Consider the following 19,783-nt stretch of genomic DNA (forward strand, 5'->3'; position numbering starts at 1 on the left):
AGTATATTTTCAATAACACAAAAATGGGTTTCCCAGCATTCAGCAATTTGTGTCAGGAAGAATAACAGAGCACCAAGAATCGATTTCATTGTTCCCACTACATTTTAAGGCAGTGAATCTTTCCAAGGCATTTAAATCTGGTCTGAAGTTCTCATTCACCACCATGCCAGATCAAAATGGAAGCACCTCCATTTCCTGAACGGTGGCTGTGCAATCCAAATCAATCCAATAGCTTACTCACACTATCAGAGATGCCAATAGTTGTGGTTCTTAAAAAAAGAACCACTAAGGGATCTGGTGCCAAATGCCCCGGTTTAAATAGGCTTTTGGTTGCCCCCAAGTACAATCGGTACAAGTCTAGTGTGATTGGGACCGAAGTCATTTCCAGCTTATGGCAACCCTAAGGTGAATCTATCATGGGGTTTTCTTACCAAGGTTGATTCAGAGGGGGGTTGCCATTCCCTTCCCCTGAGGAGGATGAGAGAGTGTGACTTGCCCAAGGGAATCTAACCCTGATCTCCAGAGTCCTTGTCCAACGCTCAAACCGCTATGCCACAGTGGCTCTTAGGACCCTGCAACTCTTAAATGTAAAACTCAAATTCTCAGGCTTCAAGTAATCTCATCCTAGTACCAGAGTGCCAGCATGGCAGAACATTCTTCTCCTCTCTTCTAATTCTGCCTGATGAGGAACATAACTGGAAAAAATGTGTGTTATATCACTACCAAAGGTTGACCCAATACAACGGAACAACCCTTTTAGTCTGGGATTTCTAGGCCTCTTGTTAAGGTCAAAAGTATTTTGCTCATTTTTGTAAACCTCAGTAACACTCCCTGGATTGATAAACATGATTTTTTTTTTCAAGTCAAAGAAACCAGGTTGTCTTCACCATCCCTCAAATCACAGCCTGCACTTGTTATTCTTCTCCTTGTTCTATTCTTTCAAGTCATCTCTGACTTAGGGCAATGTTCTCCTAAGGTTTTCTTGGCTAGGTTTATTCAGAGGTGGTTTGTCACACTGGAAGTGTGTGCCCAATGTTTCTTAGTGGGTTTCCCTAGCTGAGCAGAATTTGAACCCTGGAGCCCTAGTCCAAGACTCATATCACTACACCAAACTGACTCTGAGATTCTTAATTCCTGGTAACACACAAGGTGCATCTACACTGTAAATGCAGTTTGACACCACTTTAGCTGCCAGGGCTCCATTCTATAGAAATCTGGAGTGTGTAGTTTTGTGAGATACCAGCACTCTTTGGCAGAGAATACTGAAGATCTTGTATAACCACAAATCCCAGGTTTCCTTACAATGGAGCAACAGCACTTCAAGTGGTGTCAAACTACATTATCCCTACAGTGTAAATGCACTCATAGAACTATTTACCTAAGTAGAAAGCAAGGAGGAAATCAAGCCCTGAAAGAATCCAAAGAAAGAGATACTACCTTTGTATTATGTGCTTTTAACAATATTTGTTGCCTTGTTACATATTTAAGAGACAATGTGCTATTTGTTATGGGTTTTGTATTCCGTTTTGTAGCGTTCCTACTATTTTGTATTATTGTTGTTAAAAGGAAAAGGAATAAAGAGATTCTGTTACATACCGATCTCTGTGAATGGAAAACTGCACTGAGGGAAAACATCTAGGCAAAAACTGGATGAATGTATAGGGAATGACAGGTAAGGAAATGCTGGTTAAATACTGGAAATATTGGTCCTCTAAATCCTTTGGATTTCATCTGCCAGAATTCCTGAGCATTGGCCAAGCTGGCACTGGCTTCTGGGGGCTAAAGTCCAACACAACACAGCTCAGTACACTACATAATTAGTTGCAGAAGGTGGGAAAGCTTCATTTTCCCTGCAAAAACAAGACTAGGAGCAGATTATAGCACAGATCATGAACTCCTAATATTGAAATTTTGAAAACCAATGGAATAGACTCCCTTGGTAGGTAGTGGATGCTTCTCAGCAGAGAGTTTTGAACAGAAATTAGACCAACACTTCTCCTGGTGCTTTGGGGTGGGTTTCCTTTAATGGCAGAGGGTTGGATTACAGTCAGTGATTTCAAAACATTGGTCCTCAAGGTATTTTGGACTTCAACTCCCAGAAGCACCAGCCGGCTTGGACAACAGTCAGGAATTCTGGGAGCTGAAGCACAAAACATTTGGAGGACCAAAGTCTGGGAACCACTGGATGAGATGATCCTTCCAAATCTATTGTAGGGTGATAAACCTGAGAGCCATAAGAAGCTTAGCACCTACATCCCACATTCATGGCACACCAAACACTGAAAAGATTTGGGCTTCGAAAATTTGTTCCAGGATCCAATCCAAAGCTCTGCAGTCACACGTTCCAAGACCAGACTCAGCTTTCTCTGTGACAATTCAAACACCACACGATTCTTAAAAATCAACATCCAACCCACCAATGAAATAAAAATTTGACTGTGAAAAGGATACGTTTATCCTGGCTTCTGCCCTACACCGTATGGAGGGAGCAGAAGAAACAGGAAATGTTCAATAATGTAAAAGAGAGACAGAGGACTGTTGCTTCATCCCAATTAAAGTAAACCTACTGACTTGGCTGTTACATGGTAAATCAATATGAAGGTACTAAAAGAGTCTTTCCTTTCCCCAGACTCTGGAAGAAACTAAGGGGCTGCACCACATGGCGGGCGGCATCACAGCATTCCTCTGGCACTGCATCTACATGAAATAGTGCCAAAGGAGTGTGGAAAAGCTGTGCACCGGCAGCTATGGCACCCTTCCAGGGCACAAAAAGGAGCTGCTTTTTGGTTTTTTGTGGGTTTTTCAGACTATGTGACCATGTTCTAGAAGATTTTCTTCCTGACGTTTCACCAGCATCTGTGGCTGGCATCTTCATAGAATGCTTGCCTGGAAAAAGTGGATCTATATATGCTGTGTGAGCCTGGGAATGCAGGAGTGATTTGCATGTGTCTTGTTCTGTTGCTGATGGTTGGCCTCAGGCTGGGAGGCTAATGCAAAAGAGGATTAGTGTCTGCTAAATGGTTATCATTATCTGCTGGGAAAGCCCCTGACTCTGAATGGTTTCCCATTTGCATTTGCTGAGTCCTTATTTTGCTATTCTTCAGGACTGGTAGCCAAATTTTGTTCACTTTAAGGGTTTCTTCTTTCTGGTTGAAATTATCCAGATGTTTGTGGATTGCAATGGCTTTCCTGTGCATCCTGACATGGTAGCCAGAAAAATCAGCAGTATCAGAACATGCCACAAACCATCCTGGGCATAAAATACTGTTTGAAAACATTGAAATTCTGGAGCATGCCAACCACTACCACTTCTAGAACATGGCCACATAGGCTGAAAAACCCACAAAAAACCATGAATGCCGGCCATGAAAGCCTTCGATTTCACCAAGCTGCTTTTTGCCATGACATGATGCAAGCACGATCCAGCGCTAAAAGGGCAGTCTGTACAGCCCCGCAGTGACCAGGCCTAAGGTGCTTCTGCACTGTTGAAATAATGTACTTTGACACCACTTTAACTGCCATAGCTCAATTCTACAGAATCCTGAGGTTTGTAGCTTTGTGAGGCACCAGCACTCTTTGGCAGAGAAGGATATAGACCTTGGAAAACTGCCAATCCCAGGCGAGATGGCACTCCGTGAGCTACTGGGGTAGAGCAGGGGACAGCTACAAGTAACACTGTGGGTAATGACACAACTGGACTCAAACTAAAAGGATGTTCAGCTGTTGATGTGCTGAGAAGCGAAAGGAAAGTCTGAAGCTGCACAACACATGTTATAGGAACATGGAATGTGAGAAGCATGAATGGGGGGAAGCTAGACAGAGTGATGCAAGAAACGGAACGTATAAATATTGTCATAATTGGGATGAAGAAACTAAAGTGGACAGGAATGGGACATTTTGAATCAGATAATTAAACAGTGTTTTACTCGGGTAATGAAAATCTATGGGAAAATGGGGTGGCATTTATAGTGAAAAGAGATGTAGCAAAAGCAATCAAAGAACATAATGCAAAGTCTGACTGAATCATATCAACAAGACTCCATCAACCCATCAATATAAAAATCCACCAATATAACCATAATGTAAGTTTATGCTCCAGCTGCAGAGGCAGAAGAAGAAGCAATGAAAAGATTCTATGCTGGAGTCTACTTCCATTCCCTTTCTGAGGGAAACAGTCATAAAAGCATGTCTTTTGTTGTGCTGGAGAAATCCGTTTGACAAAAAGCATGCTTTTACAACTGTCTCCCTTGAGAAGAATGGAAGTACATGAATTCAAACTACAGAGAATCCAGCTAAATATTAGGAAGAACTTCCTGATGGTAAGAGCTGATCTATACACTAAATCAAAAAGCAGTGGAGTCTCCTTCTTTGGAGGATTTTAATCAGAGATTGGATGGCTATCTGTCCAGAGAGCTTTGACTGTGTATTCCTGCATGGCAGGGGGGTTGGACTGGATGGCTCTGGGGGGAGTCTCTTCCAGTTCTAGAATTCTATTAGTAACAATTTCAGGTGCCTGAATGCATGTAAATAATTACTAATGGTGTGTGACTAGTTTCTATTTAAAGTAACTTTTATGGACTCTGGTAAATACAAGAGAATGTGGACTTCACTCAGCCTTGCCATGCCCTATGACTCCAACAGCACCAGTGAGGAGAAGAATGTCAATTTCTTTCCACTGGGTACCAAGAACTGGGCAGCTGCCAATGTCTTTGAAGGGATGACTCCAGTCTTCTTCTTACCTTTCCCTTCTCTTTCAGTGTGTGGGAAGCCAAAGTTTTCCAGAAGCCTATTGGCACACATTGCAAACGGACGCCACACTCAGAGAGGGATCTCACCATGGATGGCCATGTTGCACAGGAATGGCCGCCCCTTTTGTGGGGGATCACTTATTGGTAAGTGCCACCCAGAACACTTAGACAAAAGAAAAGCCTGAGAACAATCTTGAAATATTGTGGTATTTTTCATTACAAATCTTGCATCCGTCAGAAATATGAAGTTGGCTGATTCTGTCCTGGGCAAGCCTTTTGTTCTGTTGAGCCTCGGTGGGCATAGTGACGGCCAGCAGCACACATGCAACCATTTTCATCCCCTGAAGCCTCTGGCCCATGCCCCAAAACCACTCCATCCTCCAAAAAGGTTTTAGAAAACAATTTTGGTACCTAAATCATGCAGAAATCCCCTCAAACATATGGAAACATGGGAAAATACCCCCACCAGCAAAATCACCCCAGAATCCTGCACTATTCCCCCACAGTGCCTCCATTTTCCTCTGAAGTCCTTCTCAAAAAGGCAGCAGGAAGTGATGAGATCTTCCACAGTTCTGTACCCAAAATGCAAAGCCTCTGTTGAAGAACAGCACAAAAGTTTGATCCAGACACGTAAGGCAATTTAAACCTCCATATGTCACCAATAGGATGCCAACTATCATTTTTTAAAAGCTATTGCAGTGATTTTTTTCAATAAACCCAGAACCTAGCTTTTTGGTCATTTCTTGCTTCCTTTGGAAGGGCTTTTGCATCCTGCAGTGATTTCCAGGAGTTGAAAAAGTTTGTCCACTCCTGATTTAAGAGATAACCACAATAGCTGTAGCCACCATCACAGATGCGGGGGTTTTCATATAAAGGACCTTGGAAGGGTTACAGGCTCTGTCGAATTTACGGGTTTAGATGTCGGATTTCACCCATGCGTCGATCCAGAGCCTGCTGAGCTTCCCAGCCTACCGCTCCTTCATCTGCTCTCCCAGCAATGTGGATGGAGATGGGTCCCCTTATCTTTTTGGGGGTCTCTTACCTCACTATTTGCTGGGCAGTAAATCACCCCATCCATGTCTTACAGGCTTATTGCATGAGAAAAGAAAGTGGAAGTTCAGTTGGATGGTAGGTCCTTTCTGCATGCCTTACTGCATGATGTTGTAGTGATTCAGTTCTCTTCCTGCAAGAGACAGTAGTAAAAATGAGTCCTTTGTCGAAGGGATTTTTGCTTTCATAAACATCTCCTGCAGAAAAAGAACTGAATCACTACAACATCATGCAGTAAGTCATGCAGAAAGGAGCTGCTATCCAGCTGAACTTCCACTTTCTTTCCTCATGCGATAAGCTAGGCCAGAGCATTGGCAAGCTGTCAACAATCAAGCTTTTTTTAATGACTTTATTGACTTTTATTTCCATTGTTACATCAATATGTAATTTTTACACAATAAACATAACAATAAAAAACGTACAGACATCAGCTCTTTCCCTCAGTTATTCAAAACAAGGTATTTAATGAATCTTTTGATAATCGTTTCCCTGTTATTGCAGTCGATTCCTTGACCAACTCTCAAAGATATCTAGAAAAATTATAATATTTTATTGGATATCTGCATACCTGCATTAACCTTACTAATTGGCATATCAAACTTTATGTTATTATAAATCCATATCTTTTCTTATCTTTTCTTTTTTTTCTTTTTTTGGTGCCTTAATATATTTTCTCTCTCATATATATATATATATATATATACACACACACACACACACTCTCTACTCTTTGTCCTGAAATTCTTACATCTACTGTCTCTTATATCATTTCTTCTTTTATATTACATTTCTTTCTATTTAGTTTCTAATATTTTTCTATTGGCTCCCATTCCCTTAATACCTTTTCTTTAGACTTATTATTAACCAATATTGTTAATTTGTCTAATTCTTTTATTTCCATAACTTTCCGAAACCAATCATCCCTAGTAGGTACATTTTCCCCCAGTTTCTTGCCAGAAGAACCTGGCAGCCGTAATCGGGTATAAAATAATTCTCCAAAGTTTGTTTTCTACTGATGCTCCCAAAAAGGATGTCATAGTCAGAAGGTATAGCTCTGGGGCAAAAGGGTAATTTATTTTTAGTATTTCTTGTATTTTACTATGTATTTTGCACCAAAACCTCTTAATTTGCGGACAGGTCCACCACATACGGAAAAAGGCTCCTTTATCTTTATGACACTTCCAACAGAAGTTGTTGCTAAGTTTATAAATTTTTGCAATTTTATATGAGGTATAATACCATCTAACAATCAAGCTTTTTTATGTCATTGGGAACTCCAAGGCTAGAATCCTGTTGGTTACTCTCAACTAGAGACCTGCCACACAGCAGAAATAAAGCAGTTTAACACACCTTTAACTGCCATGGCTCCATCCTATGGAATCCTGGGATTTGTAGTTTGTTGAAGTATTCAGCCTGGTCTGTCAGAGTGCTTTGGTGCCAGGATTCTGTATGATAGAGTCATGGAAGTGAAAGTAGCATCAAACTGTTTTATTTCTGCAGTGTGGATACGTCCCCGGAATAAATCCATTGAATCCATTGCTGAGCAATCAGCCAAGTCATAGGTAAATTGGGTTCATTCAATTGCTCTCCTCTGGTCAGGCCTAACAATAGGATCTGGACCAAAATGTTTCTTCTTGTCTCTCTTACTTCTCATTCATCTTCGCTTGCCCCTTGGTTAGTGGGTCATGGAGTAACTACATATCATTGTGTGTGTGGCTTGCCTTCAAATCACCTCTTGACTCATGGAGATCCCATGAATTTCATGGGATTTTCTGAGGCAAGCAATCCTCAGAGTTGTTTTGCGAGAGTCCTTCCTCCGAAATATAGAACCTCATATTCATTGGTGGTCTCCCATCCAAGTACTGTACTAACTAGGCCTGACCCTGCTTAGCCTCCAGGATCATACAGTATCTAGTCTCTTTGGGGTATTTAGGCCTATGTATGTGTTTATATGCCTTCAAGTCACATATCAACTTGTGGTGACCCCATGAATTTTTAACAGGGTTTTCTTTGGCAAGGAATCCTCAGAGGTGGTTTTGCTAGTTCATTCCTCTGAAGTATAGCCTACCATGCCTTAAAGTAGTTAGTTAGAAGTTCTTTATTTAAAGGCATTAATTTAAATAGTTCCTTTTAGTAATTTTTTAAAATGAGTTCTGTCATTTGGTCCTTCAATACTTGGCATGGGTTGTGTTGGGAAGAGGTGGATGGGATAAGTACTGATCCCCTTCTTGTTTCAAAGGCAACAGATGGATTGTGACTGCTGCTCATTGCCTCCACGAGGAACTGGAACTGGAGAACCCTGTCCTCAGAAGCTCCGACATGATCAGCCCTTCTTCTTTCACAATTATCCTGGGTAAGCAAATGGTAACAACAGAAGAAGGAAGCTCCACTTTTGAATATCCTTGGATGCAGCTACAGTGGACCCTTGTTATACGCTGGGGTTTGGTTCCAAGATCCCCCGTGTATAACAAAATCCGTGTATGCTCAAGTCCCATTAAATATAATGGCATAGCAAAATGGTGTCCCTAATAAAAAATGGAAAATCAAGGTAAATTTATACTTTTTTGGAACATTTTCAAACCGTGTATGCTTGAATCCGTGTATAAAAAATCCATGTATAAGAAGGGCCGACTGTACACTGTAAAAACAATGCTATTCGACACCATCATAAGTGCTGTAGCTCCATCTTATGGGAACCTGGGATTTGTCGTTCTACACATTATTTAGCCTTGTCTGCAAAAGAAGGCTGGTGTCTCACCAAACTGAAAATCCCAAGGTTCTGTGGGAAGGACCCTTGGCAATTAAAGTGGTGTCAAACTGCACTGTTTCCATTCTGTAGATGCACCCTAAATATTTTAATGGTTCTTGTCACAGTTTTTAGATGATTTTATATTATTATAAAATAATGGTGTTTTGTTGTTTTGTTGTTGTTGTTGTGTGCCTTCAAGTTGTTTGCGAAACTATCACAGGGTTTTCTTGGAGAGATTTGTTCAGAGAGGGTTAGACCTTGCTTTCCTCTGAGGCTGAGAGAGTGTGACTTGCCCAAGGTCACCCAATGTGTTTCTCTGGCTGAGTGGGGATTCAACCCCTGGTCTCCAGATTCCTAGGCCAGTGCCCAAATCACTACACCACATTGGCACTACACCACAGTTAACCACACCATAAGCTGGGGGTGGCGGAGAGAGATGAAAGTGCAATATATCTAGAGCTTGATGTGGGAAGAGGAACAACCATTACAAGGCAATACAAGACATGAAATCCATATAGACTGGCATGAAATTCAAATAGACTGGCATTCACCTGAACTATTGGCCTATCTGAATGAGCTCTAAATTGAGTTGGCTAAGTAAGATATTATGTATAAAATTTATGTCAAAATGGAAATCACACCAGATCAACCCTCCCAAAACCAGGCACCATCCAAGGCGCATCCATATTGTACAAACAACGTGGTTTGATACCACTTTAACAACTATGGTTCCATCCTACGGAATCCTGTGATTTGTAGATTTGAGAGGCATCACCACTCTTTAGCAGAGAAGGCCAAAGAACCATCTCCATAAGACAACCATCCTCACAGGTACCCCAGAACTATGCTCAAATCCCTCCATTTTCCTCTGCTGTCCCTCTCAAATTGGCAACAGGAAGGGATCACTGCCTATTGCCATTTTGAAAGTGATTGAAAAGCAATAGCGATAGCATTTACGTTTCTATACCACTTATCAGTGAACTCAGCACTCTCTATGTGGTTTACAATCAATAAGCCAATTGCCCCCAACAAGCTGGGTCCTCATTTTACCGACCTACGAAAGGATGGAAGGCTGAGTCAACCTTGGAGACCTGGGATCAAACTCACAACCTTGTGGCTGCAGTATTGGCATTTAACCACTGCACCACCAGGGCTCCAGAAGTACCATCCATTGGGGAGAGGGGAATCTTGGGGGAAATTGGCCCCAGCAACCCCCACAGAACTGCCTCCTCCTAGTCTACAACTTCCAGCATCCTAAACAGATATGGAGAGCACCCTGTTGGGAACGGAAGTTACAGAGTTTTCTCCTTGAGATTCCACCCTCTCTCTCTCTGTCATTTTCTCTGCAGGGAAACACAGAACACAAAGGAAAGATGACACTGAACAGCACTTCCAAGCCCAAACAATCTTTATCCACCCATCTTACAACCCTGCCACCTTTGAGTATGACATTGCCCTGGTGGAAATGGCAGAAGAGGCCACACTGAACAATTACGTGATGCCCATTTGCTTTCCGGACAGCATTCTCCCAAAAGGTGAGCACATGAAAGGAGTCCTCCTTCATCCACATAATGCCGGTTCTGAAAGAGGGCAGACCAAACCACCCAGATGAATTGCTCAGTGTAAGATCTTCCCAGTAGGGTATGGCATGTGGGCACTGTTCTATATACCAGATCTCGCTCACTTAAAGATGCTGCCAATGTGAAGTTTGGCTAGGTTTTTTTATTTTATAAAATGAGGGAAATGAAGCGAATGGTATGTTCTCTCTGCATATGTCATCTGACTCATTCTGCACATTTCCATAAGCAGTGCCAACCTGGCATGCTATATCCCAGATGAGTCAGACCACCCGTTTCCATTCTACTGAAGGAGCAGATACAAGCCAAAGAGTCCTTCACAGTGGCCTCTCTAAATTCTCTGGAGATCTGGGAGGGTTGCATCATTTCTCTTGCACCAGCTATAGAAGTGCAGCCAGACATTTTATGCATCTCCTGCCCTTCCTTGGCCATTAAATGGCCAAAAGAGCAAGCTCTAGCCTTTGAAGCTATCTTCTGGTGGTGGGAAATGTCCACAAACAACTGTATGGGGCAAGTATTGTTACACCCATGTGAAGTAGGATCATGCCTGGTCAGTCTTGAGCCATGGGGCATAATCCCCCGAAGTATTCTTATGCAAGACCTTATTGGTGCTTCCTGATGCTAAAGTCAGTAGTTTTGTAAGAAATCAGAGGTAAACCACAGATATCTTTCTTCATCTTTGCTGGAAAGTAGATTCATTTTCCTTTCTTACAAGACATTTATTGACATCATGCAGCCCTGATCACACCAGATCTCATCACAGGTTGGAAGCTAAACAGGATCAGGACTGGTTAATATCTGGATGGGAGATCATGAGGGAAGACTATAGTGGGGCTAGGAAAGAATCCTGCCTGAAACCCTAGAGAGCAATTGCTGTCAGTCAAAACTTGATAATACTGAAAGCTTTCTTACACAAGGCTAGAAAAGCGGAATTTTTATAGGATAAAAGAGTATTTCTCACATGACGTCGTATCTGTCCTGCTGCTGCCTTTCATTCCATTCATGACTGCAGTGCACCTTTTCAATGAAGGGCAAAATCTGTCAATGGGCTCCCAGCCTCAGTGCTATTCCATTCCTGCCTTCTGTTACAGTTCCACTTCTCAGGCAGCCACAAGTGATGATGGTTGCCAACTGCCCCCCCTGTTTAGCAATGCGGAAAACATCACAAGAACATTTATGTCCATTGAGTAGAAGTCTTTCTTTTTTTGAAACTCCTCAGCAACTAACCGGCCATGTCTGACCGAGAATAGTCCACAGACCACCACTTTGAGTAGCACTAGTCTAGACCAGACTGTCACTCCTACCCCCCAAATGTGAACATCCAAGGAAGGCTTCATATGTCAGCTCAAATATTGTAACTTCCTTCTAAGCAGACTCACCAGTTAGTCATTTCTTCAAAGAAATGTTTGCCTAGCTTGCAGTGAACTTTTGGGCCCAGCAGAAGGAGCTCAGAGCATGTAAAATCTACAAGCAAAACTATATCGCAGCCTGTTAGTGATAGTTGTTGTTGTGTGCCTTCAAGTCATTTCAGACTTAGGGCAACACTAAGGTGAACATAGTTTTTTGTTGGTTTTTCGGGCTATGTGATTATGTTCTAGAAGAGTTTATTCCCGATGTTTTGCCAGCATCTGTGGCGAAACTATAGCGTGGGACAAAAAGTGGGATGGCATAGGATTAACTGCAACTGTCCCTGCTAAATTGGGACAGTTGGAGAATATGCCTTTTGAACTTAGAATCATAGAATCATAGGTCAGAAGAGACCCCAACACTATCCATTTCAACCCTCTGCCATGCAGGAATTCACAATCAAAGCACCCCTGACAGATGGCCATCCAGCCTCTGTTTAATGCCTCAAAAGAAAGAAACTCCACCATTCACTGAGGGAGTATGTTCCACTATCAAACAGCTCTCACTGTCAGGAAGGTCCTTTTAATGTTTACGTGGGATCTCTTTTCCCATAGCTTGCACCCATTGCTCTGTGTCCTATTCTCTGGAGCAGCAGAAAACAAGCTTGCTCCATCCTCAATATGACACCCTTTCAAATACCAGAGCATCTTTCCTCTTCCGGAGTATGTCTGGGATTTCTAGCAACCTTCATTAGACTTCTGGTAATGGCAGGAGAACAGTGAAGTCTCCTCCATACCTAAGTCTCTGCCTCTCACCCAGCTCCCTTGTTTCCATCCACCAGATTCCATGGTCATTGTGAGCGGATGGGGGGAAGCAGTTCTTGCAACGTCTCCCTGAGGCCCTGATCGAGGTGAGTCTGCTGTTTATAAGCACACGCACACATACATATGCAAATAGACATTTTAAGAGACAATATATTCAGAAGCAATCGTTGGAGTCAGGAAGGTACCATAAGAGGGGGATGACACCACTGCTGCCCAAACGTCTGCCTTTGGGCAGAAACGTGGCTGTGGCATTCACCTGCATACCTTTAAAATGCTGAAATGATGGTGTGAATGGGATGAGGCTCAGTGGGAGGAGAAATGAAAGGCCGCAGGTTTTTAAATTTTTAAATTCTTTTAAATTTTTCTTTAAAAACATCACAAATTTTCACTTGAACCCCATGAAACTACTTACAGGTCAGTACATTTAGGCTGTATGTATGATATTGTAATTTAAAGGTATAATTTTAATTTAGCCAGTTGTTTATGTCACAACTATTTCCATTACATTCAGTGAAGTAGGGAAATTATGACTTATGAGTAACATTGGTATAAAAAACATGGCAAATGATTCTGTAGGGTGTGGGATGGGGGAGGAGGTCAATAGAGGGGTGACATTGTGAGTTACCTCACCAGGTGATGCCAAGCCTAGTGATGCCACTCTTTGGAGGGGCAATGCCTTCATCCCCACCCCCACCCCAGTAGCTATACCCTCCCTCCTGCTTATATCATCCAGCATTGGGTTCTCCACTGGCCCAGAAGATCTGGTAGGTCCATAGAGGGCCAGTTTGTGTGCGCTGGTATCTTTGTAATCCTCTAACCTCCTGAATCTGTTTTCATTTCCTTCTGTGCCATGCTCTGCCAAGAGTAGATCCTGGCTCCAGGACTGTATCTTTGACCACCAAAGGTTCAAAAGACTCTGTCTTCCATTGTCCCATATATGCCCTGTTCATTGTAACTTTCATGAGGCTAATAAACATTTTGTTTCTCTTCATGCATCACAGATTGAAATCCCACTGACAGACCATGCACTGTGCAAGGAAATGTATGCCAAGTTCCAAAAGGTCATAACCGAGGATATGATCTGTGCTGGTGAAAAGCAAGGTAAAGGCAAGGATGGGTCTTCAGTTCAAACATCTGCAAAATGTTAGTTCCCCAAAGCTCATTTAACTTTCTCAAATTATCCCATTGTGGGATGTTATTAAGATTGCTGCACAGAAGGCTCTTTTAATGTGTGTGGGGGGGGGGGGGGGATAGTGTATTTCTACTAGAGTAAGAAGAAATACACAACTACAGCACTCCTGAAAGATGCCTATCCATGCTCTGTTAACAGACTGCCAAAGATAGAGTCCACCACCCACTGAGGCAGTCTATATTACTTTGTCAAACAACTTATTTAAAGGGTCTTCCTTCATATTTTAAATCTCACAAGTGACAGAGACAAAAATATTTCTCCCTTGCTTCTGCCTAGAACTAAGAGCAAGAAGGCTTCCCAACCCCTTGCCATGCAGACACAGGTAAGGCATTCCTGAAAGATGCCCATTCAACCTCTTTCAAAGACCTCCAAAGGTGGACAGCCCACCATTTTTCAAGGCAGTCTGTTCAACTGTTGAACAACTCTTGCACTTCCTAATGTTTAGGTGGAACACCGTAATAATGATTCTCAGTCTCTCCCTCTCTCTGTCTCTCCCTCCCCAGGAGGAAAAGATGCTTGCAGTGGGGACTCCGGAGGTCCCATGGTCACTTTGAACAATCGTACCGGCCATTGGCAGCTCATAGGGACAGTGTCTTGGGGCGATGGCTGTGGCTTGAATGACCGCTATGGGGTGTATTCCAATGTCTTCTTGACACTGCCCTGGATTAAAGAAGTCACTGGACTGGACTATTGAGGCCTCCCCAAATCACATCTCCTGCCCAAAGCCCAAAGAATGAGAGCAGCTGCCCAGAAGATGTTTGTTTCCAAAGTGCCGAAGCTGGGTCTCTGCCCAAAGTAGGCTTGCTAGACTGCAGGGTCTGGACCCACTTCTCAGAATGAGGAAGAGGAACCTCAGGGTGAGAGCACTGTCTTGAACAACATGTGTATCTGTCTTTTCCTCATTTGTTAGACTTGGTGTTTTCTATTTGAATGTCATACTCTTTGTAACTGACGTTGATGCTTAGTTTGTTATTGTTGTTGTGTGCCTCCAAGTCATTTTTGTGACTTATGGCGACCCTAAGGCAACTCTATCATAGGGTTTTCTTGGCAATTTTTTTCAGAGGGGGTTTACCATTACCATCCTCTGCAGCTGAGAGACTGTGACTTGCCCAAGGTCACCCAGTTAGTTTTTATGCTTGAGTGAGGAATCAAACCCTGATCTCCAGAATTGTTGTCCAATGCTCAAACCACTACACCACACTGGCTCTCTGATGCATAATACATAACACCTAATAACATCTTCAGAGCCCATCCCCATGACCTCAGGAGGACCCATCTCTATGTCTGAAGTTTGAGCCCTGAAATTTCAACACCTCAAATAAACATGATCTGATAACTCTGGCCCAAAGGTAAGCATTCCATATTATTAGACCCAACCAAAAATGTAACCGTTAATTGTTATAATTTAGACTGGCTTTGGGCAACTGCAGATACCGTTTAGCCTATTTTAACCCCTGCATAATCTCACCTTGCCATGACTGCTCAAACTGAGATCATAAGTCAAAACCAAATGTCATTCTCCACTTTAATTCCTGAGGTTTTCAGGGATTTTTTTTTTCTTTTGAGAGGTTTTGGAAGAGATTCTAGGAACTGTTTTGGCATAAACCATCATCCCTGGAGGTTCCCAGGAATGGCCATTTATTGTATGGAGGGATTTTATTTCCACTTGAAAATATTATTTTTGGGCAGCTTTGGGGAGTGTCCAAGCAAGGACAAGAAGATACAAAGACTTTGTGTGTGACTCCCACCAATGTTCCTCAACCAGAGAATGTCCATTGGAACAAGTGTTGAATTGCAAGGCAAAACCTAGGTACATTCAATTGATTCAGTGGTTCTACTCTACTTGGGACCAACAATTAGATTCAGGAGCATAGAGACCATAATTCCTATCCAGAGCAGACCTATTGAGTCAATAGGTTGAGTTACCAAGTTCCCATTGATTCAACAAATCTCCTCTAGTTTAACAATTGGATTAAAGCCAGATGTGAAACCCACCAGATGTTGTTGGACTGTAAAGGCCATCAGTCCTAGCCAGTATAGACGGTGCTAAGGGACGCTGGGAGTCACTGTCCAGCAACATCTGGATGAATGCACAGTTTTCACCCTGGTCCTGACACACCTCAGCTGAACTCCAAAAGCCTGGATTTGATCTTACCTTTGGAAAGTCAAAAATTGTTTCATACACAGACACTCAAAAAGTGGGGGGGGGGGGGTTGAAATTTACAAAATACGCCTTGCTTGTGACTCTCAGTCACTCTCAGAAAGAAACTCTAAAGTAAGGAGTCAAAAGAAATCTCAGGGCAAGTGACAACTGAATGTACATCTGTGCTGTGCTGAGGAAGAATCACAACTTGACGGCAGAAAACAGATTGAATTTGCAAAAGGGCATAAAGTCTGTTATCAATATCTTTTATTGAAACTATCTTGGGTAGCAAAGCTGGGAGACTTCAGTAAACTTGGAGAACTTTGACTTCTGTGAGTTGTAGTCCAAAAACGTTAAGCTTTCCACGCTTTGGAGATGTTCCTACCAGAGACCAAGGACAGCACCTCCTGGTTGGAGGAAACAAAACTGGGCCAACTTGGAGTGCATTTATACTACAAAGTTACAGCACTTTGATCCCACTTTAACTGCCATGCCTCTTTGCAATGGAATCTTGGGATCTGTAGTTTGGGGAGGGACTTAGAAATCTCAGAAAAAAAGAGTTCTTCTCATGCTGTCGTCAGAAGAGGAGACTGGATCTCCCTAATAGAGAATTCTAAGCATTTCACCAAACTAAAACTCCCAGGATTCCTAGGATGGAGCCACAGCAGGTAAACTGGAATCAAAGTGCTACAACTACCCCAGTCACTGTGTCTAATTTGATATAAGCCATCATCCTGGGTGTATATGCTGACGTGACATGAATAAAAGAGCAGGACATAACAGCATTCAGAGAACTCAGGGACTTACTGGAAATGCCTTTTTAAAAAATCAGACTTTTGATACATTTTTGCACTGTGTACCTGTATATGAAATGTCTGTGCTTTATATAATATCCCCTTCCTGAATAAAATTCTACAACAAGGCAAACTGGATTCTGCTGTCTGTGTCAGTGATGACCATGAAGAAAATATGCACAACTTATTTTATTATTCTAAGCCTTTTTTTCCTTCTGCAACTCTGGTGGTGCATTGGAGTGGCCCACTCACCAGCCCCTTGGCCCCCGGAAATTGTACCACGCAATAATATGTGCATCATCTCAGACATTAATTCCCATCAAGTTCAATGGGGCTTATTATTTCCCTTTATGGCAGTTGACATATGGTGAACATAATCTACCATTATCTTTGCAATATTTATTTGGAGGAGGAGCAGGAGGTTTACATGGTGAACAAACATCCTTCTCCTTTGTTGTTATGACATCTGGTCAGCCTGCCATTGCCTTCTTCTGAGGCTGAAAGGGTCACTGGTCACTGACTTCTAGTAATTTCAAGCTAACTCTGACTTAATGGTTTTCTTGACAAGATTTCTTCTATGATGGTTTGCCACTACTAAGGCTGAGAGTGTGACTTGCCCAAAGCCTTCCCTTGCCATTGCTGTACCAACTGGGGTGGGAATGTAAAATTGCTAGTACAGTTGTCCCTCCATTTTTGCAGACTTGGAGTCTGCGTCGCTCAACCATTCATGGTTGGCAAATGGAGGGGGACAAAATGGGGCATATGCCACCATTCAAGCCAATGGGGCTTGGATATTAGAAATTTTCCATTTTCATGGGGGGTCCGCAATGGATCCCCCGTGAAAACGGAGGGGCAACTGTATATTGCACCAACAGATTTCCATCCTATGGGTTTTCTGGGGTTGATCATTTTAGATTTGGTATAGATTTTTGTGAGTTTTTTGGAGGGCTATGTAGCCATGTTCTAGAAGAGTTTATTCCTGATGTTTCGCCAGCATCTGTGGATGGCATCTTCAGAGAATGATGGCATGGAAGAGAGTGGAGTATATATCACTTCTCCCTACCCAGGGTCACACAGTGTGTGTGTGTGTGTGTGTCTGTGTGTGTGTATCTCCCACTCTCTTCCATGCCATCATTCTCTGAAGATGCCATCCACAGATGCTGGCAAAACGTAAGGAATAAATTCTTCTTCTAGAACACAGCCACATAGTCCAAAACACCCACAAAAATCTATAGATGCTGCCCATGAAAGCCTTCGACTTCACATTAGATTTGGTATGTTTTTTCAGATTTTTCTTATACACTTAAATTGCCTCCAAAAATATTAAACTATAAAACTAATGTAAGTAATAAAAACAGAATTTCTAAAAAGTCCATAGATCAGAATGGGAATGAAGCTGAAACTCTTGTCATGAATGGCTTCATAACACCCTGACTACTAGGTGTTCATACCATTCTCCTGTTTTTAATCTGTGTTGCACTGGATACATGGGTTTAGGGTGTCATAGAGTGTGCAATCTCATCTTCCCAATGCCAAAGGTTTTGGACAGGGCATGAAAATCACATTTTCCTTCAAGAAAAGTACCATCTACATTGCAAAAACTAGCCTTTTAGTGTATGCAGAGGTTAGAGTAAGTAGAATTGCATGCAGTGAGAGTTAATTCCAAGTAAACATGCGTTAACATTGATTTATTCTGTCAGTCAGCCAGTCAACCACTCATTTGAATATATTAACTTACCCTAAAACTAAGGATCTCACAGAGACATGCAATAAAATCGATATAAGCCATTTAAAACAATTTCAAACATTTAAAAGCACAGTAAACACACTAAAACAAGACAATATTCTTTATGTAAAACTCTTTTTGTCATCCCCCAAGGCTCTGAGAATGTATTTTGCATTGGTTACGTTGATTATTTGGAAAGTCATTAATAAAATCATTTAAAAACTTTTTTAAACAATGAAGATAATATTGAACCAATTCTGACAGATTAAGATCCTTTAAAAGCTCACGCATGTTGGGCTGAACACAGGTCCCAAAGGCTTCAATAAAAAGGCATGTTATTATTTGACGCCAGCATTGTTTCCAATCAGGCTTTTAGGAGAAACTATTCCACAACTTGGATGCAACAGCAGAAAAGGCCCTGCTCCCTTTGCCTCGAATAGTACAGTGCCCTCACTGGTGCCCTAAACATGCCCTTGAATGAGCTGCACATGACAATGTGAATAAAATCTCACCTTTACTATTGCTTTTCCCAGTGGATGGTCCTGGTGGCATCCTATGGTGGTATTATTTCTTGCTTGAGTGAGTGCAATTGTATCCAAATAATAAATCATCAGCCCAAAGAAAGGAACCACCTTTCACTAGAGGTTTCCTAGCCAGGTGTAGATGAAGCATGTTTATAAAGCAGGGGTAGGCAATCTTTTTGAGCCGGGAGCCGGGTTGCTGTCCCTCAGACAACTGGGGGGCCGAACCCAAAAAATAAATAATTAAATATTTTTTTAAAAAAAATATTAAATATATAAATAAACCAGGACAAATGTAGGACAAAATTTTCAAATGGAAGACACTTTTTTTAAAAAAAAATGGAGGACACGTGAAAAAATTTGCTGATTTTTTAAAAATGTTAATATAAATACGTGTTTCTGAGGCTTCTATAGACAATTGCTCCCCAAAGGCCCCGGCGGCAGGACTGGGCTGGGGCCGGTCCCAAGGCCTCGCCGGGCCGCATCTGGCCCGCGGGCCGCAGGTTGCCTACCCCTGTAAAGGTTCCAGGAAGCATTCAAGAGATGTCATTCACACCAAAGACATTCAGTTGTCAATCACCAAAGCAGACAATGTAGCATGACCAGATTCCTGAAAATGTTTTAGTCCCTTTCAAAAAAATAATAATAATCCCTATTTGTTGATATTAGCAATGAGAATGATAACCATGGAATGGGTTGTTAATGCTGCTGAGTCAAACTAACATTGCTGGCCAGACTAACATGGGTTCTCATGGATAATCCAAAAGAAGAGTTTTTGAAAGACTGGAACCGTTTATGGACTTTCTGAGCAATACAAAATCTAACATAATAATCTGTGGTTATGTTTTTTAGTAATTCTAGAAGGATTATTTAGTTGGATCTGAAATGGTAGAATAATATATAGGTTGTCTGCCTTACTCAAAATGTTTTGGACCAGACGTGTTTTGGGTTTTGGCAGTTTTAGGATTTGAGGATATTTGTATATTCTCAGTGACATATCTTGGAGATGGGACCCAAGTCTAAATGTGAAACTCATTTATGTTTCCTATACAATTTATACACAAAGCCTCAATTTTATACACAATATTTTAAATCATTTTGTGCATGAAACA

The 19,783-nt window shown here is 41.9% G+C and overlaps 1 protein-coding gene across 1 annotated transcript in view; it reads left to right on the forward strand.

Moving 5' to 3' along the window:
- Positions 1–14,576, forward strand: part of MASP1 (MBL associated serine protease 1) — a 95,791-nt gene extending 81,215 nt beyond the window's left edge. Inside the window, 7 exon segments of the mRNA XM_042456628.1 lie at positions 4,758–4,892; positions 8,038–8,151; positions 9,897–10,082; positions 12,313–12,338; positions 12,340–12,381; positions 13,297–13,396; positions 13,991–14,576. Of these exon segments, the coding sequence (XP_042312562.1) occupies positions 4,758–4,892; positions 8,038–8,151; positions 9,897–10,082; positions 12,313–12,338; positions 12,340–12,381; positions 13,297–13,396; positions 13,991–14,181 (794 nt within the window). The 3' untranslated portion in view covers positions 14,182–14,576.
- The last annotated feature ends 5,207 nt before the right edge of the window (positions 14,577–19,783 follow it).

This window comes from Sceloporus undulatus, chromosome 3 (genome assembly GCF_019175285.1).
Source record: "Sceloporus undulatus isolate JIND9_A2432 ecotype Alabama chromosome 3, SceUnd_v1.1, whole genome shotgun sequence".
In the NCBI taxonomy this organism is placed as follows: domain Eukaryota; kingdom Metazoa; phylum Chordata; class Lepidosauria; order Squamata; family Phrynosomatidae; genus Sceloporus; species Sceloporus undulatus.